Source organism: Lacerta agilis, chromosome 5 (assembly GCF_009819535.1).
Source record: "Lacerta agilis isolate rLacAgi1 chromosome 5, rLacAgi1.pri, whole genome shotgun sequence".
NCBI classification, from domain to species: domain Eukaryota; kingdom Metazoa; phylum Chordata; class Lepidosauria; order Squamata; family Lacertidae; genus Lacerta; species Lacerta agilis.
In genome coordinates this window covers 27,080,300-27,101,992 of record NC_046316.1, presented here as the reverse complement: position 1 = coordinate 27,101,992, position 21,693 = coordinate 27,080,300, and the positions used below count along the sequence as shown (strand labels likewise).

General features: G+C 43.5%; 1 protein-coding gene across 1 annotated transcript in view; it reads left to right on the top strand.

Annotated features, from left to right (window-relative positions):
* The window catches only part of CDH23 (cadherin related 23), a 364,543-nt gene that overhangs the window by 169,944 nt on the left and 172,906 nt on the right, over positions 1–21,693 (top strand). The window contains 1 exon segment of the mRNA XM_033149078.1: positions 1,790–1,948. Coding sequence (XP_033004969.1) covers positions 1,790–1,948 — 159 coding nt within the window.

Below are 21,693 nucleotides of genomic sequence, written 5' to 3'. Positions count from 1 at the left end.
CATTAGCCTGTCACCTTTGGGAGAATGAATAAAAATGTGGTGTGCATTCCTCACTGTATCATTTATCATGTATGATTGTCATGTTATTGGGTAATAGGAAAGGAGGCTGGCAACACTAGGAGCAGGGACAAAATATTAGTGTAATAAGTTTGTTTAAAAAAATCAGGGACGGAAGCAAATGTCACATGTGGAGGGGCTTTCACAGCTCTTGCTAATTTGCCCGGTTCATACTGTTTTCACAATATTAAAATTTGGCTAAAAAAGAAGAAAAAAAATGAAAAGAGATCTGCTGTGAGCATTATCTTCCAAAATTTAGGGCCCCAGCTGCAGAAGCTTAAATAGAACACCCCCTCCCTTTTATGTTTTGAAGCTATAAAAGTTTTATGTTCTATAAAACTTTGGTTTAAATGCACCTATCAAGCACTGAAGCTCTTTCCAGATGCCTGCTTCAGCTTTGTCCCAATGTCTGGGTGAGCTGTAAATTTTCCGAAAGTCAAAGCAGCTCTGTAAACATCATGCCAGCAGCCTCTGTTGCTATTAGTCTTGACAGTGGGCCTTTATACACCAGCAAGGAAGCATAAATAAAATCCTGCCTTCCTAGAACACTACAGGGCATAACATAGAAATGTAAATCATTGGGTTAAATCCTGCACGGGTTTTAAAAGTTAAGAGGGTAAAATAGTGGCAAATCCCTATGCCATAGTTCCTGGAGGCACTGGTGCTTGTATCACAAACATGACACTGACTGAACCCACAACTAAATCCTGATAGGCATATTAAAGCTGAAGTGGGTGGCTTTTCAGAATAAAAGGAAGCATTGGAAATTAAAAAAAGTGCAAGTCTAGAGGCTTCTACTTTACGTATAATGAATGTGTCTTCAACTCATTTGAAACAAGATGCACACAAGATGCTACAAATCCAGTGAGTTCCAGCATGAATGACTCTCAAGAGCATCATCTCAAGCTAAGTAGAGTCCTCTCCAGCCTCCCGCAGGCGAGCCCTCCCTGCCACCAGTTCCCCAACCCCCCTGGGAGGTATATTTGCTTGGAAGGAGTGATAAAAACTGGGAAGCTGAGCTAATTGGCAGCAGCAATGGCAGCACATCCTATTATGAACCAAACCCAAATTAAGCGGGAATCTGGCCATGTTCATAATTTCGATTCCCTAACTGGGTCAGTTCATACCTTGAACATATTCTAGTTCCAAAGTTGCTGTCCTCACTAATTTAGTATTAAGTTTTCAGTCTTTTCTGTAGCTTGAAGATTGCAAACATTCTTTCAAACAAAACGAAAGGTGGGGGTACCTGGAATGCTAGCTGGATTTTGTGGACTTCAAAATGTACCTAATGTCCTTATAAGAAAGCAAATGAGTCTAAAATGAAAAGAAGATTGTCAGAATTTCCTTACTGGTGGGATTTACAAATGATGTCACTTCGGTTAGACATGGATTATGCTTTTGATTGCAAGGTTGAGATTTGACTTCCCTGAATGGGGAAATAAAGCTTCAAGGCTCTGGATGTTAAAATCCAAGGACTGTAACCTGGAAATGTGGCGGTGTAAAGCTGTGAGCTTTTGACTGAAAGGATGCTCACGCATCAGGCATATTCAGTGGAATTCTGGTTCAATCCTGATGCATAGCCTGCCAGCCAAATGCTTGCTGCTGTCATAACAGTCCACTCAAGGAAATCAAGGGACATTTAGAACTTCTCTCTCTCTCTCTCTCTCTCTCTCTCTCTCTCTCCACACAAATTAAATTTCATACTCATCATTTACTCCTTGTTTCTACTCAGCTGTTTGCAAATGAGAGCATGCCAGACCATGTTGGCTTTGCACGGGTGAAGATTAACCTCATCAACGAGAATGACAACCGCCCAATTTTCAGCCAAGTCCTCTACAACATCAGTCTGTTTGAGAATGCTACCGTGGGAACTTCAGTTCTGAGTGTTCTGGTAAGCAGAACTTGTACATCTATTCTATTCAAAAAGTACATTCCACTGTACCTCTTCCTTTGAAACTCTTAGGTTGCTCAGAGTCTATCACAGAACTATGGATCAGCTCAGAAGTGCATTAGAAAATGATGAAGGGTTCATTTTTAAAACATTTCTATACTCTTCATTGTAAAAAAAAAAATCCCAACAACTCCAGAGCAGTTATGATAAAACATAATTCATATGCATAAAGCCAGAAGTTTTAGTCGAAAAGACCAGTCAGCTGTCACTTGGGAGCATGGGCATCCTAATGAAGAGAGCAGACACCTGACTGATTCCCCCAAATGGATTTGCATACCTTTAAGTGAGGTTAGTAAAGGACAACCAGGGATGCGGGTGGTGCTGTGGTCTGAACCGCTGAGTCTCTTGGGCTTGCTGATCAGAAGGTCAGCAGTTCGAATCCCTGCAACAGAGTGAGCTCCCGTTGCTCTGTCCCAGCTCCTCCCAACCTAGCAGTTCGGAAGCACACCAGTGCAAGTAGATAAATAGCTACCGCTGTAGCGGGAAGGTAAACGGCGTTTCCGTGTGGTCTGGTTTCCATCACGGTGTTCCACTGCCCCAGAAGCGGTTTAGTCATGCTGGTCACATGACCCGGAAAGTTGTCTATGGTCAAACGCTGGCTCCCTCGGCCTGAAAGTGAGATGAGTGCCACAACCCCATAGTGGCCTTTGACTGGACTTAACTGTCCAGGGGTCCTTTACCTTAGTAAAGGACAATTGCCAGGCAACTAGCAGGGAAGCTAAATGCACTGCTGATTATGAGACCTATGGAAGGACACCTCCCATTTTGGACCACAATCTGGAGTCATGGAAGAAGGAAGCACAGCCAGTGTGGTGTATTGGTTAAGAGTGGTGGACTCGTAATCTGGTGAACTGGGTTCGCGTCCCCGTTCCTCCACATACAACTGCTGGGTGACCTTGGGCTAGTCACACTTCTCTGAAGTCTCTCAGCCTCACTCACCTCACAGAATAGAAAATTCTTTCCAGTAGCACCTTAGAGACCAACTGAGTTTGTTCTTGGTATGAGCTTTCGTGCATGCACACGAAAGCTCATACCAAGAACAAACTCAGTTGGTCTCTAAGGTGCTACTGGAAAGAATTTTCTATTTTGTTTCGACTATGGCAGACCAGCACGGCTACCCACCTGTCACCTCACAGAATGTTTGTTGTGGGGGAGAAAGGGGAAGGAGATTGTTGGCCACTTTGAGGCTCCTAAGGGTAGTGATAAAGCGGGATATCAAATCCGAACTCTTCTACTTCTTCTTCTTCTTCATGCTTAAACTTTCTCTCTTACCGCTTCAGTCTGAGGTTATTGGTTGTTAGTGCAGCATAGTCCAGCAGCCAAATGCTCATGGTTGTATCCAACACTGCACAAATGGAGATCCACTCAAGCAACAGAACTTCCCATTCCTCTTCACCACCCAAAAGTCTGCTCCCTCCAACCCTATCAAGCAGATTTTGAGGGTGTCTGGAGAGCTGCAAGGGAGAAGGGGAAATTTTATCCTCACAACAATCCTATGAGGTGGGTTAGACTGAGAGGCACTGACCGACCCAAGTTCACCCAGTGAGTTTCATGGCTGAATGGGGATTCAAACCCTGATCTCCTAGGTCATAGTCCAACACTGAAATATTTATACTACACTGACTGTCAATGACAAGGACCATGTGACATAACAGAAGTCATAAGCTGAAATAAGGTAGAGCTTCTGCAGATGGTATGTGAGATTTTGAAAGCATTATTAGGGAGAAGGCAGAGGAAGCAGAGCTGATCACAAATACAGGGAGGAAGTAGAAGCAAGAGTATGGAATAGTCAATACAGGCACAGTTGGAGACAGGAAAATGTGTGGGACACAGGAGATAAAAGGCAAAAGTCCAGCTGCTTGTAGTGTACTGAACATCCTGTGATCTTTGAACCCTTTACAATAATCTCAGGTAGTCAGTTGGGCAGAAGGTACCTTAGGCGATCAGGAATCATTTAGCTGCGGCAAACACTGTTGCAAATCTGTGGTGCTCATTCATTCATATATATCGCTCTTTTGCAAAACATCAGGAAGTAAGGGGTGGGTAGAATGCTTTCCAACTGCCTCTGCATTCTGGACTCAGTTTAAGGCCTGTTTGGCTTAGCATGATCTACTAAGCCTGGGTAGGGGCAGCAGGCAGAAGGGAAAAACAAAGTCAGTTGAGTTAAATGAAGTATCAAGACTTTGCACCCAATTAGAAGAGGGCAGTATATGCATATCTTCCAAATGGGAAATGTAAAAATTACCCAGGGACAGCTTTTCAAGATACTCCTTTTCCCAGTCTTAACTGCTTGTAATAGAAGCCCAGCATGCTTTAATAAATCTAATATTAAGAGGCTCTTGAAAGAAGAAAAATACAAGTGGTTGGTGGTGTCTTTATGCCACCGTTGTTAAATATGCATGAATTCTTCCTCTGGGTTTTTGTTGTGTGTTTTTTGTTTTGTTTTTGCATGTTTTCAACTCACTGGGCCGATTCACACTTTATGCGGCTGATGCATTTGCAGTTTCTTCGCAACCTGTCTTCTGGTAAATGCGAAGTGTTTGAAGGCGGGGAAGTGTCTGTAAATACATGGGGACATAAACTGGACATGTGCCTTGGAGCTACAGTGGGTTGTAGTTGTCCAGCCCAAGTGCGCTGCTTTCTTATGGGTGTTACAGGAGTTCATCGGGAGATGCATAGTTGAGGAACGGGAAGCTTGTCTGCAGTGTAACATGTACCTGCCCTCAGTTAGTCTTTTCCCCAGCAGCATGCTCAAACTTACCGGCCCATGTGGTCCTGGGCCGCTACAGTCCCCTATCTCCCATCAACCTACATATGCAAACAGTAGCAGACGAGGAATGTAGAACTCAGACAAAATGTTTCCAAGTGTGTGCATGTAAGTGTGTTTATTCTACAAACAGATGGTGTGAAACCGTACGGAGCCCCTGAGCTGTTCCCATCTGACAGTTATTAATATTTCAAACAGATGTTTAGCTAGTCAGGCTGTCAGACACTAAACAATGAGATTGTTACAGCATCTTCCTCCAACCCCCCACCCCTGCACTTCCAGCTATGCCAGCATTTTAGAGCAAATGCAAAATGCCAGGAGTCGAATCTTCTATGATAAATCAGAATGTATGCAATTAGCACTGAAATCCAGATTGCCCTCCCAGCTGATCCCAAACTTTTAACAGGCTTCGGAAAGTGCTTGTTCGCTTTCTTTGGTTGTTTGAGATGCAACACTCTGCACATGTCAAAAGTGCTGCTTATTTGAAGGATTGTTCATGTATGTGGCACACTCTCTAGACAAAGTTGAATGGTGATGGGAAGAACTCAGTAATCTGCATATTGTGCTATTGTACACCAGAGGTCTCCAAACTAAGGCCCGCAGGCCAGATACGGCCCAAGGGACTCATTTATCCAGCCCGCAGCGACCCCCGCCGCCCGCTGTTACCAGTACGGCGCAGCTGCCCATTTCTGGGTCGGAGGAGCACCGGAAATAGCTTGTGTGCACGCGCAAGTGTTATTTCCAGTGCACATCCGGGCTGGAGGAGGCCCATGCACATGCGCACAAGCTATTTCTGGTGCTCCTCCGACCTGGAAGTGCACCGGAAATAGTGTGTGCACACGCTCCCCTGCCCTCCGGCCTGCCACGTGATTGGTGCTGGAGACACCAGCCTGAGGCGCGGTAAGTTTGCTACACAATGATCAACTGCTTTGCTTTTCACACACACATGTTGGTGAGTTTTTAAATAAGGGATCAGTAGCACCTTTTGTTAAAAGGCCAGTGGAGCTGAATTTCAACACATACACACACCCAAAGCAAACGCACGAATTACTTGGCAACCTGACTAAGCAATCTCTGAATGACTTGGGCCTTATAGATATTCCCATATGTTCTGTTACATGTTTAAAGTTATTCTTCATCAGGTGTGTCTTAATCCAATTGTCCATGGATCACGCTTACATGGAAAAGATGGAGGAAGGAATCTAAATGGTCACGTGCATCACTGAAAATCCCACCCCAGCCATTATGTTTTAGCCATATAGATAGGCGTGAATTATTGGCGTACTCCTAGTGGCTGGTTCTGAATATTTAACAGTGGGGGTTTTTTTGACAGCTGATAGGATGGTGGGAGGTTTGTGTGCATGTGTTTTTAAAAATGTGATTCTTGGAAACAATGCATGGTTCATGCCATACCTCACTTGTTACTTTGGAGTAGCTGCTTTGGAAAAAAAGCAATATAAAATGTGCCATCTTCTGGGAGGAACCCATGCCAGCTCTTCACATGCCACAAGAGTAATTTGTAGCTTTCCTTCCTCGTGTACTTCCCTTAACAAAGGAGAGACTCCTGGTGCACTTTTGAAACTCCTATACGACGCCCAAAGTGGTTCACATGTGCATAGTTAGAAAGCAGACTGTGCATAAGTTTTAAGGAGTTAATTAGTCTAGACAGATGTAAGCTTGATTCAGAAAGAAGCACACAGATTATGAAAGGCCAGTAAATAAACTGGGTTCCCTCCCTCCGTCTCAATCATATCTTCCTGATTGTCCCGTGTTCCATTTGATTTGTGTAGTTTCAAGGGCCTTTGTGAATGAATGCAGTAATTCTTCATCTGTTTGCTGTAGCTTCCTTTGTGCGTTGTGAGTTCTGCCTAATGAGGGTGGTCCCTAGGATACGGGAGTGTATGTGTCAGCCTTTCCTGGTGACAGCAGAGTAGCAGCTGGCTCCGCAGCACAAGCCTACCACGGTTTTCAGGCAAAGACATGGGCAGTTTTAAAAATGCAAGGCCCGGGAAGGTTGGTGGTGGTTCATAGACACTTTAGCACTCTACGTACTGTGCCAAGGAAGTGTTTGTTCCCAGCACTTTTGGAAATGTTGAGGGGTTTTTTTGTCTCCCTTCTGACACACTTTGACTCAAGTTGCTACTATTTAGATGTTTGGGTCTCAGGGTGCAACTGAGAGCCCAGCCTATATGGTCCAGTGGATACAGATCTTGGAGAACCAGTTCAGCCTCTGTCATGGGCTAATTTGACAAGTTACTATGTGGTTTGCAGAATCATATCCTGGCTTAATAAGGTGGGGTGTACACAAGTTGCTTGTGGGTGAACACAGCCTCTTCCCTGCCACTTTGTGCCACTCTGTGAGCAAACAGCTGAACAAACCAGAATTCAGTTTTTAACCAGAGCGTCCAATTATGTGAAAACTTGGAAACTAGGGTTAGCAGCTTACAAATAGTATTGAGACATGGTTTGAAGTTTGCATAATATGGATATGTCATAAAGATAAAGGCAACAACTTTCACATGTGGTGGGGGTGTATAAAAAGGCACATTTTGGCAAATGGTAACGTTGAGGTGCTCAGGGAATTGTTAAAGGTGGAACCACTGTCATGCTTTTACTATTATTATTATTATTATTATTATTATTATTATTATTACTATACACAAAGAGAAGTATAAAACATAGGTCTTTGTACATAGTAACCATTGCAAGGATATTATACGCTAAAATCTGGAAAAATAACAGAACGCCAAAGATTTAATTCAGAAAAGTTGGGAACAATTAGAAATTACTTAGTTAATTTAGAAGTTAACTAAGATATGGCATCCCTATGAAATTGCTAGAGAGGAAATAAGCAAATTACAGAACTGGGTATTGTAGACATAAGGATGGACTGTTTGCTGCCATAAATGGCATGTTTATTTGTAAGTGTGTGCATGTGCATGCGTGCGCGCATGCATGCATGGGTAATTCAGACAAGTCAAATATTTGTATAAAGATAGGGGGTACACATGTTGCTTATTTGTAAAAATAGATACAGAAATAAATATATACACAAATGTATCTCTTTTTTGTAAGTTTGTCTTGTTTTTTAGCTTGTTGGTTCCCTCCCCCCTTTTGTACGTTTCAGTATTTGCTTAAGTTAAATAAATACTTATATAAGCATAAGTTTAATATGTACTTGATCATTATATATTATTGTACTGTACTGTTTTTAACTGTACAGTGGTACTTCGCAAGACGAATGCCTCGCTAGACGAAAAACTCGCTAGACAAAAGGCATTCGCTAACAAAAGGGTGACTCGCAAGACGAATTTTCCTATGGCTGTGACTTGCAAAACGAAAACGTTTTGCGACCCCCACCCCACATAAAACCGCGCTTCCTCCGACCGTGCTTTGCAAGACAAAATTTCCGCTATACGACAACACTCGCGGAATGAATGAATTTCATCTTGTGAGGCACCACTGTATTTCCAAATGTTTAATAAAATTTATATAAAAGTATATCCAATCCTGTGTGTAAGCTATTAACCATTGTTTCCTGGTTCACATGTAGTGGGAAACAATGGGTAACAGCTGAATCAAGGCCTGTTCTGTTACTCATTTGAATGGATGTAGCAAAGTGGTGGGCAGGAGACTATCTATGTATGAGTTGGTGCATGCTGCTCATTCATATCCTGGCTTGTTAAACCATGACTATGCAAATTCACCCATTTCTCTCCATCTGCCCCAGTTCCCTCTCTGTAAAACAGCAATAACTAGTAACCAGTTTCACAAGGTTGCTATGAGTGGCACAGCAATTTGCTAATTTAAAATGCTTATTAGCATTCTACATGGATACAGTGCATAGTGTTTGGGAACTGGAAGACCCTGGTTTAAATCCTGGTTCTGCTTTGGGTGAGCCTCTCTGTGGCTCAGTTGCAAAAGGAAATGGGGGCTTAGACATTGTCTTAAATTGAATAAGTGTGGCAACCTTAATGTGTAGATGAATGGTAAGAGTGAGCAGAAAACTGGATGTCATCTGGGAGCCTTTTTCCACTGCAGGTAGGCTTACGTTTCCATTTTAATCCCCTCTGTATTCCTAGAAGCATAAGGGCTAAGGCAGTAGTTTAGGTTCACAACAACCCTGTTAAAACAGGTTCTGCTGAAAGAAGATGGCCAGTGAAATAGAAAACACAGATTTGAGCTCAAGTTTCCAATCGCTAAAGTCTAGTACTATCTACTGCTGCCTTTCCACCTCTCCTATTTAGGCCTGGGTATATGAAATTTACCAGAAAAGGAAAAAAAGAACTTCACCAGTGATGACAAATGACCATGCCTTTCTGTAGCATTTCACCCCACTCAAGTCTCTGACGGCAGAGAAACTGCTGCCTTTTTTCACTTATAAATCAGCTATGAAGCAACGGAGATTGCAAGCAGCAGGGATTCAATGCCTCCTTTTCCTTTCCACTTCCAGCTTGCTCTGCCTCCTTTCCTCTTTACGAGTTCATACACACAGCTCCACAGGATGCTCTGGGTGGAGATGCAGTTGGCCTGTGGAAACGTTTATATAGTTTCCTGAAATATTTTTACCTCTGGATTTGCGTGGTCTCTCTTTCACGTTCCCCCCGCAATAATTCTGATCCCCATTTTCTTTTTCTTATTTTGCATTCCTCTCTTCAGTTCCTTTGTGCTCATCGTTATCATATAAGATTCAGGAAGTGTTTTGTTTGCAGGTGAACAGCTGGACAGCACAGGTTTTAAGGCAGCAGCTTCTGCAGCCTGCATGGGAATGCAGAGAATGCCTCTAGGCAGGCCTCATGCTACGAAGACTTGTTTTCAAAAGGTCTGCTTTGCAAATATAGGGCTAGAGGTAAAGGTAAAGGGACCCCTGAGTCGTGGACGACTCTGGGGTTGTGGCGCTCATCTCGCTCTATAGGCTGAGGGAGCCAGCATACAGCTTCTGGGTCATGTGGCCAGCATGACTAAGCCACTTCTGGTGAACTACAGCAGTGCACGGAAATGCCGTTTACCTTCCCACCGGAGTGGTAACTATTTATCTACTTGCACTTTGACATGCTTTCGAACTGCTAGGTTGGCAGGAGCTGGGACCGAGCAACTGGAGCTCACCCCGCTGTGGGGATTCGAACCGCCGACCTTCTGATCAGCAAGCCCTAGGCTCTGTGGTTTAGACCACAGCGCCACCCTGTAGAGGTACCCTGTACCAAATTTAACATGGTTAGCAATACCAAGGCTGTGTAGCAATGTATTGCCAAAGAGAAGCTGGTTCAGCCTCCGCAGCTGCATGGCAAGCTCTGTTTCTTCCCTCTGTTTGCTTCTCAGTCAGCACATGGGCATTTTTTTTCTGCAATACAATCAAAACAGAATTGTTCAGCTTTTTGGTCTTTAGGGGAGATGCTTTAAGCTCTTGATGCTGAATGTGCAGCAGTAGAGTTGTACACTGTGTCATTCATACTTGGTTTTTGAGTGCACAACCCCTCTTCCATCAATCCATCAAATGAACAGAAAAAGCAACCTCTTTGTAAATGGAAAAAAATGTTCCCTGGTTCCTGGACAAATACTCCCTGAGATTCAGGGGAGAGCGGCAAAGCCCCCTCCATCCCCCTCCCTGCCAAATGTTGATTTAGGGTGCTCTTTGCTTTCTCAGCATCTTCTGCTCCTGGAGGCTATGAAGTTTACAACAACCAGCTTGCTCAAGAAGTGTGAAATTCGCTCTCGTTGACCTTTCTGTTATGTTATTAAAAGGTTTCATGGCCGGTTGTTCAGGGTACGGTAAAGGGAGGGGAGCACTTACTATTTCAATAATGACTGCAGGATGGGACAGACCGTACCAATTTCTACCTGAGACATGGTTAGTTAAAGGCACAAGTTTTACTTCTGCCCTTTTGTTTTTGCTCCTTATTTATCACTAAAATAAAAGTCAGATAGGAATAATTGGTGCTACTATGACACCTTTTGCTTCTTGTTTTGGGTTTCCATTCAACTAGATAGATAGATATAGATATAGATATAGATATAGATATAGATATAGATATAGATATATCAAAGGCAATGGATAGAAGTAATGCTGACATCTTGGCCTTGCTCCATCCTGAGTTTGTGAGCAGGGTTGAGAGCCAACAGACAGTTGCCAACCTGCTCAGGCTCCAGAGTCTCCATGTCCTGGCAGTGATGAACAGTTGTATTAATTCATACAGCTGTCTGCAACTCAGAAAAGCTTCCGCCGTTCAGTGATGCTGCAGGCACTAAATGCGAGTGACTGATTTCGGCATAGCAGGGGTGTAGTGTCGCTCGGAGCTTACATCCTTACACTTCAAATATCTGTTCCTCCTAAGCTTGAAGTTGCAGAATCAAATTATAGGATAAAGCGAAGTGGTGTTAATCCTCAGAAGACTCATGCAGACCGAAACACTTATATCCCTGGATATGTGGATACTTGGGCTTTTACTGGCTGGGAGTGTGAGTGAGTGGTGGCAAGCAGATAGAGGCTGAGGTTGTTCTGCTGCTTTTAAACAAACCAAAAAGTTGGAGGAAAGCAAGTTTACTTGTTTTGTGACAGCATGCCTTTCACTTGGTTTTGAAGGTCTTAAGTGAATGATCACTCAAGAGACCGTTACTTTGCAGGTAGACCCTGACCCCTAATCCTTCTTTCTGCATGATTTGCTCCCAGTGTAGCTTGGTAGATTAGATTCAGATCAGTTGCTTTTGCCTGCTTGAATCTCATGATACCACACTTAACTTCTTTTAAGCTCTCTGGAGGTCTGCTTTTGATTCCCTGCCTATTTCTTCATTCCTTTGTTAAGGAACAATAACAAGTAGAGACAGAGAGGTAGGTCAATAGTGCAAATTTAGGGGCAATGTGAGAACCAAATGATATTTGTAATCCAATCTCCATATTAGTCCATACAAATCAGGCCAGGTCACTTAAAAACGAAGCCTGAAATAAACCATTGGTCCCAGTTAGTAGCGCTTAATATGCATCTATTAGTAATTATGAAGTATTTCCCAGTAACTCCAGCAAGCAGGTTTATCTACTGGGTTCACCATAGACACACGAGGATGGTAGAGGTGATAAAAATGGGACCAAGGCTTTGTTGTTGTTGTTCAGTCGTGCAGTCGTGTCCGACTCTTCGTGACCCCATGGACCAGAGCACGCCAGGCACGCCTATCTTTCACTGCCTCCCGCAGTTTGGCCAAACTCATGCTAGTCACTTCATCTGTCCAACCATCTCATCCTCTGTCGTCCCCTTCTCCTTGTGCCCTCCATCTTTGCCAACATCAGGGTCTTTTCCAGGGAGTCTTCTCTTCTCATGAGGTGGCCAAAGTACTGGAGCTTCAACTTCAGGATCTGTCCTTCTAGTGAGCACTCAGGGCTGATTTCTTTAAGAATGGATAGGTTTGATCTTCTTGCAGTCCATGGGACTCTCAAGAGTCTCCTCCAGCACCATAATTCAAATGCATCAATTCTACGGCGATCAGCCTTCTTGATGGTCCAGCTCTCACTTCCGTACATTACTACTGGGAAAACCATAGCTTTAACTATACAGACCTTTGTCAGCAAGGTGATGTCTCTGCTTTTTAAGATGCTGTATAAGTTTGTCATTGCTTTTTTCCCAAGAAGCAGGCGTCTTCTAATTTCGTGACTGCTGTCACCATCTGCAGTGATCATGGAACCCAAGAAAGTGAAGTCTCTCACTGCCTCCATTTCTTCCCCTTCTATTTGCCAGGAGGTGATGGGACAAGTGGCCATGATCTTAGGTTTTTTGATGTTGAGCTTCAGACCATATTTTGCGCTCTCCTCTTTCACCCTCATTAAAAGGTTCTTTAATTCCTCCTCACTTTCTGCCATCAAGGTTGTATCATCAGCATATCTGAGGTTGTTGATATTTTTTCCAGCAATCTTAATTCCCGTTTGGGATTCATCGAGCCCTGCCTTTCGCATGATGAATTCTGCATATAAGTTAAATAAGCAGGGAGACAATATACAGCCTTGTCGTACTCCTTTCCCCATTTTGAACCAATCAGTTGTTCCATATCCAGTTCTAACTGTAGCTTCTTGTCCCACATAGAGATTTCTCAGGACCAAGGCTTAGACATGGCTTAAGCTCACCAGGCTTCATTTGTGCTATAGGTATTCAATGCTCAACCAAACAGATTGCATCAGCACTTATCCTACCCTGGTCAGACTTTTCAGAATGTTTTCTTCTTCTGAAAGCACCTTTCTTTGAGCTGTGTGTGGATGGGAGCAACAGGACTGCTATCAAGATGTACATACAGCATCCCAAACAGCAAAAACGTGGTGGTGGCTTATTGCAAAGCAAAATCATAGGAACGGCACACCATGTATAAGGAAGAGCCCTGCCAATCAACCTACACATCATGCTGAGCAAATCAAGAGCTCCAGTGGCTGGATTCTGGAACTGCAATGGGCCACAAGAGTGTTGATGTATTCCTCCATATTGGCATTGAGGACAAGAATGCTCTGCTGGAACTGGCAAGCTTGAATTCAAACCACACTGTTCATATCTGGATATTAGCTAAAATCAAATCTGATTTACAAAAGAGTATGTTCAAATCCATATGTTCCATTCTTATCTCTGTAGGTAGCAATGGGCATATTTCATAGCAGTCGGTTTCCACACTCACCTCTGTTAGCAGACACTTACATGTGCAGACACCCTCCATGTCCTATGAGAGACCCCTTATCTCAGGGGTAGAGTACTATTTTGCATGTAGAAGATCCAGGTTCATCTCAAGTTAAAAGCATCAGGTGGCAAGCGATAGGAAGGACCCCTACCTGAAGCTTTTTTTTTAGCTACTTCCACATTTGAGCTACTTCCACTCACAGTGGGCAGTATTTAATGGGCAAAATAGGTTGCCCTGGTAGAATGAAACTTCCTATCTTTTATCTGCTTATGTCACCTTTCATATAATAAGAGCGTAACTTACAGCAGCCTCTTTAGGAATTTAGTAGCAAAGTAAATGTGTTAATTAACTTTTTGTAGCACCTCTCACTAGGTCACTTTTAATTTAGTTGACAAAGAGTCTCACGTTAACCTTCTTTTGATCTTCTGCCTTTCTAATTTCCACCTTGGCTTCACACAGGGGACAAGAAAATTGATCTTGTGCTGATTCCCGCCACCAGCAATATAGGAATGTGAATGGACAAAAAAAAAGAAGAAGTCATAATGCAGTTGTCCCACACTGGGAAGGAGATCAGTGTTCGTCAATAAATAAATATTTAAAATACAGATCACTTTCTCAATCAGTTGAGGCATTGCACTAGAGACACTGGCTTTCTAGAGGCTCTAACCACTGGTTTTATCTGCTTCTTCTTCAAATTTTTTCATGGGGCTTTGCTGTGCCCTGGGATGGCCACTTAAATATCACCAAAGAAGGGGAAATGCATCACTTAAAAAAGGACCAAAAAACAAATTTGCATGTGCTTATTTACATGCATGGATGTGAATTTAGAAATAATTGCTATAATCCAAATAAAAATGCATAACTTCTTACCATAGTGCAAAGACTGGGAACCTGTGCATCTCCTCAGTCTGCTGTTCAGGTACTAACTCTCGATGGGCATCTTCAAGATCCCTTCCTATCAGTCTTTATCTTTCAACTGGATTTGAATTGACAGCCCTTATGACAGAGGGCTGTCTTCTGTAAATTAAGACACAGGATCTTGCAGCTGCAACAAGTTCTCTCTGCTGACTGAAAATAAGTAAGAGATAGTTTGGTTTAGCAAATATGAATATACTTGGAAGTTTCAGCTAGCAGCTGAAAGTCCTCTTCCCCACCTGTCTCCTGCTTTTCTTAATACACCCCACTTCTGGGTATTCAGCTTATTTGAGTAGAATTTGCAATGACTGCTGCTGCTGCTCAGTATTTCTGGGCCCATTGTATTCTGGATTCAAGTCATCATCTAAGAGTTTCTTCAAAGGACATGCTTCTCCGTGTCTATTTTCCATCACAAAGAATAACATGATGTTGCACAACTCCGCAGATCAAATAAAAGAAGAGAAATGCTATAGGAAGTTTTATATAAAAAAAAATTTTTCAGAAACTACTGAGATTCAATACCATTAATTCTAATCTGATCCAACCATGAGAAGTCCGTTCACCTTTTCTGGTGGGTAGCGTTGCGGCCAAGCATCTGGGCCCCTGCAATTGATGCCCCCCTTGTGCCGTCCCAGCTGTGTCACTGGCGCTGGGCGGGGCCACGCCCAGGGTTAGCCCCGCTGACCAATCAGAGCCAGCAGGGGGCGTGGCCATGGGAAATTTAAACCATGGCGCAGCCAAGGGGACTTCCTCTCTCGCCCTTCGCCGAATCTGTTTTGAACTGTTTGGTTCGGGGTGATAACGGCACATTGTACTCAAACATATGTAACAGAGCAAACATGCATTTGAGCCCTGGGAGAAGGATAGCTGTGGGGGCATAATTTGGAGTAGAGGAGTGGAAGGCAAGGAAAGGTGAAGGCATCTTCTACATGCCCCCCCTCCAAGTGCATCTCTGCTCAATATTTATCCTTCCCAAGCGACGTTTTGTCATTTTGTTTTTTGAACTAACAGTGTTAGGATTCTGTTACAAATATTTGTGTGTAATGTATCATCATTAGCCCCTCAGAGAGCAGAAGGGAGAAGCCCAGGGGACTTTAAAACTCTCCTGCTGGTGAGAAGCAGTGGAAAACTGCAAATCTTGATCCGTCTAGCTAAAAGTCAAAGATATACAAATATACATGGTCCTGTTGAATCCTCACTTTATGCGACCCACTGGTTCCTGGACCATCCTTTTGCTTATATTTCATAGAATCATAGAATTGTAAAGTTGGAAGGGACTCCGAGGATCATCTCGTCCAACCCCCTGCAATGCAGGAATATGCCACTGCGCCATGCAGGGATTGAACCTGCAACCTTGACATCATCAGCACTGCTCTAACCAACTGAGCTATCCTCTCCTGGAGAAGCTATCTATGGGAAATATCAACTGGGCTTATTTTTCTACCATCAACTTGAACGTTGTCTTCTGTTCCCATCAGCAGTACTGTTGGGAGGGTCCCAGTGCATCTTCTTCCCTATCTGAGGGCCTGCTGATGTTACATTCCCGCTTCATAATGGGAAGGGAGGATAAATACAAAGTGAATATATTTCCGATGTCAAGATTCACAGCACGTTACGTCTTTGTTGCCGAAAAGGAAATGGAAATGTGATGCTTTTTCAGTTCATAACAGCTTACTGCATTTTATCGCCTGTCCATGTGTCTTAAGTCCTGGTGGACAAATACAAGAAAGTTGGGTGCATGTCTCAAATCAAGGCCAACCCCATGATAAACATGTGGTTCCCTGAAACTTATATTTCTATTAAATGGCTGTCAGTGTTTCTCCCCTGCTAAGCATATTGGAAACCTTTAAGCTGACAGCCAAGATCTGCTTTTGCAAGTGTGAAATGAGGAGCAATATAGCAAAGAAAAGAGTCCATAGCTTTTCCTGTGTCCTCCGAGCTGCCTGCTGTGCTCTTCCTCACCTTTCTCCTCATCCCACACTCCTCCCCACCCCTCCTGCCTACCTCCTCTCTCCATTGGCATCTTAATTGATCTCATTGTTCACAATCCCCCAGAGTCCCTGAGACTCCAGCTGTGCTTAAACAGAACAAAATCTCTTCCAATTTCCCCCACCATTTAAAAGAAAATTGAATTCTTTATCTGCAGTAAGAGAGGAAAACCTGCAAACATGTGAAACAGTAAATAGTTAAGTAATCAAAGGGGAGAGAGGGAGAGGTTCCAAATGGTCTGGAAAGCTAAACACAAATGGATTTTTTGGAGGTGGGGGAGGGACGAGGCTGGGCTCTTTGTTCCTTTTAAATATTCTTATCCATTCACCTCTGTAAATAAAGTGAAGGGAAAGAAGGGAGAGGAATTACTAGGTTGCGTAGTGACTGACAGATCTAAGTTCTCGTCTGTCTGTCACAGCCCAGCACTCTTTGGTTGTGTTTATCTCCTTAATCTAAATATCAATCCGTAAAACCAGAATGGGATGGAATAGGAATCATGACAGCACAAGCGCTAAAGAGAGAGAGAGAGAGAGAGAGAGAATTATTGCAGCTTTCATTGCAGCTATGTGTCCTGATGGAGCTGTCAGGATAAATACACAGTTTTGGAGTCCAGAGGTTGGGGGGGGGGGCGAGCAAGAAAAATGAATGAGAGAAACCAGCGGACCTACATTTGTACCTCTCCAGATGATATATACTTTGGAAAACAAGCGATCAAAAGAATATTGTGATTTAGGTGGAGGGGGGGGGACACAACAACCTGTTTTCCACCCCAAATTACTTTTCTGCTGTGCTAGCAATTTGAAGACAACTGCGAGTTTGGAAAAGTTTTAGTTCAAGGTGAGATATCTATTTAAGCTGTCGACCAGTTAGAGCACAGAGTAAGAATAGCCTAGCTCTGTTGGGGCAAGTTCCATCCAGGGCTTGTCCACACTTAACACTTGTCCCTTAACTCTTTCATCTGGGACACCTGCTCTTTGCTGCTGAATCAGAGCAAACATTGACGGGGTTTTCTGCGGATTAACATTTGCTCTGATTCAGCAGTAAAGAGTTGGTTTTCCTGGGGGAAGTAGCAGGGCAAATGGAAAGCCGTTTGGACCCAAGGCTAGAAAGCACAGGACAAGCAGATAACTACTCTCCTCTGTGCTTTCTAGACATGGGACAAGCAAAGTGTGGATGAACCCCTTGTTCTTCTCAGAGCCTGCTCTGGGAAGCTCACGTGGAACGAATGCAGATGATAGCCAACCCCTGGTGCTGATCCCCCAAACACTGGGTATTCAGAGGAATGCGGCTGCTTTATATGGAAGATCCACATAGCCATTCACAGATTTATCCCCCATGAGTTGGCGTACTCCTTGTAAAACAGTGGTTCCCACCCCTCACTTCCAAAACATTTGCAGATTGCTGGGAATCTTGGTGGATCACTGAACGGGTTTCTTTCTGCCTGAGGTTTAGCAGTTGTAATGCACTGTGCTAGGTGCTAAAGTGTTTTTTATGTAATGAAACTTGAATTAAAATGTAATAAGGAATAAAGGAAGCAATAAAAATAGAGCTGAAAAGGAATGCGAATATTTTAATGCTGTAGAAGTGTCTGTGGCGTTAAACAAAGTACTTCGGTGTTTGGTGTAATAGTTGTCTAAGATCATCCATTTAAGACATTGACTACTATCCTTTTTTAAATAACTGAGCCACTCCCCTTCCTTTGCACATACCCTCTCTTAGCTTCTTCCGCTCTTTCTCACTGCTTCCTTTGTTCCCACATCTTGACTTGCCACTTCTTTCAAGTTCTTTGTCAGCCTCTTTCCCCAGCTCTGGACCATCTCCCATCTTGCCACCAGCTGCGGCAGAGCCTCCTCCAATGCCTTCACCTTCTGGGAAGACCACTGGGATCTCAGAGCCACACAGCACTCCCTGCACCCATTATCCTTCATGCACACATGGCTATGCCACCCCAGAGTGTTGCTGTCATGGACCACCTGAATGAAACTTGTGGACTAGAGTGGTCTGTGCGTCACACTTTGGGAATTCCTTTTCTAAGCCATCCAAGATAGTTTCTGCTGTCTACACTTTGTTAAACTGAATGTCACGGCTTCCTCACATGTCATGTGAGGTCATAATGCCAGATAGCCAAATTTAATAACTAAAATAAAATAAAATAAAAAATTGGAATGCTGCTCGTCTGAAGCGGAGTTGCTATTCTTTCCTCTGAATTCAGAGTGGGCTGCATTTTTCCAACGAGGATTCAGCACATTTCTGGGAAGACGAGCTCTCATGGGATGAAGTCTGACTCTAGATCTTCCCTGACCACAAAATGCCACCTTGCACTTTCGTGCCATTGCTCTATGGTTTCATCCTGCACAATAGTTTCATCTGGGTCTTACCAAGGTGTTCCCTGCTCTTCTAGCTGAGATTCTTTAATTAATGAAACTGGGAGTTGAACCTGGCATTTGTTGTATGCAAAGCATGGTCTATAGAGCACTAGGCCAGGGGGCAGAGCGAATACTTTCTGTTCAGAAGGTCTCAGGTCCAGCCTTGGGAGATCTGCCGCCTGTCAATGTAGACAATGCTGAGCTAGGTGGAACCATTAAAAAAAACAAAAAACTCTGTGCAAAGCAGTTTCCTAATCTTTTCAGCCTGAGTGCCTCTATCAGCGTCCCTGGCCGAGGGAGACTCCAGGTTGCCTCATAACCTCAGTTCCTCAAGCAGGCCGGGGCTTTTAATGGTGGCAGAGGGGAGAAAGAAGAGCTAAGGACTGCACGGATGAGCTGCTCTCGCAAACGTTTCAGAGTTCGTTGTGGTGATTTATGTTTTCTTCTTTGGACTCTGACCTTAATTTCTTCCATTTTGCTAGGCTGTAAAATTCATTAGAGACCTAACAGCGGAGTGATTGAGATGTCAGCCAAGCTATTGTGTGGTTATTTAATCTATCAGATATGCCGCTTGCCATTTAAGCGGACAACAAGAGAATATGAAATCAATACGGTTCATTAGCAGAGAACCTGCTGCTGGCCCAGCCACAGAGCTCCAATAAAACCTGGTGAGGCGAGCATCTAAATTGTCCCGGTGTCACCTTGGCCGGGGGGGTGGGGTGGAGAAGTAAAATGGGGGTATGGGAAAAGTGTGAAACCTCTGTCTTAACAATTATTTCTTTGCTGTGCAGCTGCTAACAATGTAATATGCCCCATTGACTAAATTTTCAAACTGTAATCCCTAGCTGCGAGCAGCCTTGCTGCAGTAAATTACTCAGTATAGAATCGAGGGGTCTGCTTTCTTGCCAACTCTGTGAACTGCACTAGCAGCTGATGTTAAGGGGGCTGCTGTTATAAAACACAATCAAAAGAAGCTGGGACCTCCCCCCCTTCCCTTCCCTTCCCTTCCCTTCCCATCACCTGGAAGAAATAGTAGAAGCTCTGTAATTCCCAGGGAGGTTGATTGGCCATTTTCCCCTGCCAGTCTCAGTGGAGTTGTCAGGTTGTTAGTTTAGCTTTAATGTCTGTATCCATTGAGGCTCTGCAATCTCAAGTTTCTCAAGGACCACTTTGACATTTTAACAGTGTCTTCCTTTTAGTTATTCTTTCCACTTCTCTGTCCCCTGCCTCTTTCTTCTCAGCTTCTCTTTCCTCCAATCAATCACCTTTATCCACCTCCGCTCTAATAATCCTGGTAAGCAGGTCGGGTCCAGTTGTTCCTGATTGTAACTTCATACATTTCCAAAAGCACCGAGAGAGGGAGAATAATGCTGAAAATTATGAAGAATATACATTTTCACTTCCCCCCACCAAGTTTGTGATAGTGTTAAGTGGGTCCCCTGTTCGTTGCTAATTTGCTTTTGAGCACTTGATGTTTGTAGCTCGAGTTTTTTTCTTTTCTTCCATTCCTGGATCTATAAAATGCTAGCTAGCAATCAATATATCTCCTCCCCCTTGGGAGGATTTAAGGACCTAAATAAGCATTGCACACATATTTGAACAGAATTCTAACAGTTTGTTCCTTTGTTTTTGTTTTTAAGGGAAAAAATATACTTTAGGATAGGGGATATTTGGAGAAGGAAAGTGGTGTAGTAGAAGAATGCTTAATTCTCTCCCCACCTGACACTCCTCTACTCTTAAGTTGCACCCACCCACATGGGGTAACAATTGCATCCTTCCAGACCTTAACATCCAGTGAATGGTTTTGGAAACTGCAGCAGAGGAGAGGAGAGGAGATTGCCTGGCAACTGAAGAAGCTGAGCCACTTTTTCCCAGTCCTTTCTACAGCTGCCACCCTGGTCTTATCAATGAAATGGGGACACTCATATGTTCCCCACATGCTTGCTATGACCTTTGCCGCTAAAGCTGAGTTGGTAGGATTCTCCCTTCTTTCGGCCAGTACCTATTTTACACCTTACTTTGTGGTTGTTGATGATGAGGACCATGATTGGCATGCTATAACACAGCGTGAAGGCAGTAATTATTTTCCATACTAACATTTCTTTTGGCCTGGTACAAGCTTGTTGGAATGTAACTCCACTTCCCAGGAAAGGCCTTGTCTGTTATGAAAAATCCGAGACTTGTTCAGTGTCCTTTAGCTTCTTTAGGTGTCTTTGTATAAGCACCTAATGTTTCTGTCTGCCTGATTAGTATTTATAGTCAAACAGGGCAGATTGGTGTTTGGGAGACAGAGAGATAAGGTTGTGTGACACAGTACAAGAGTGGCAAATGACCTTTAGACAATGCCCCTGGCCCTGAGGTCTAGTGTCATTGCTTCTATGTACTCTGGAGAGCAAAGTAATTTACTTACATGACATATGCACTCCTCTCCATACAAAGAAAATGTTGGAATAAACTCTGAAACTTGTAGTTTCTTGAGAACCTAGGATGGTGTAGTTCTCTTTCTCTCAAACAAAAGGCCTAGACTTCCCTGATCTCTCTGTTCTAGTGGATGACTTGTATTGTTGCTATTTTGTTCTAATCAAGCTTCTGATTGGTAAATTGTACTGTATTTTAAAATATCTGGACATATAGGGAGGGGAATTCAACATTGCACTTCAATGAATGTCCCATTTGCACAAGAGGTATGATTCCTGCCCCTCTGCTCCCCATAAGCTGATCTGGATGTTCTCTTGAGCACTGTCCTGCCACCACCAATGAATGGCAGGACATGAGACACGCTGCGGAAGGGGAGAAGGCCCCATTGCAGAAGCAGAAGTCCTCGTGTTGGGGTTCCACAGATGGGGCTCCTTAAGTGAATATCACCCATAGGGTTGTATTCAGTGTGTTTTCAGGACTACCCTATAATTGTGAATGTGATATGTCTTAACTGGTTTAAATTCTGAATTTTAAAGTGTTGCAACCCACCCTGGGACCTGCTGGTGAAGAGTAGGCCTGTTAACAAT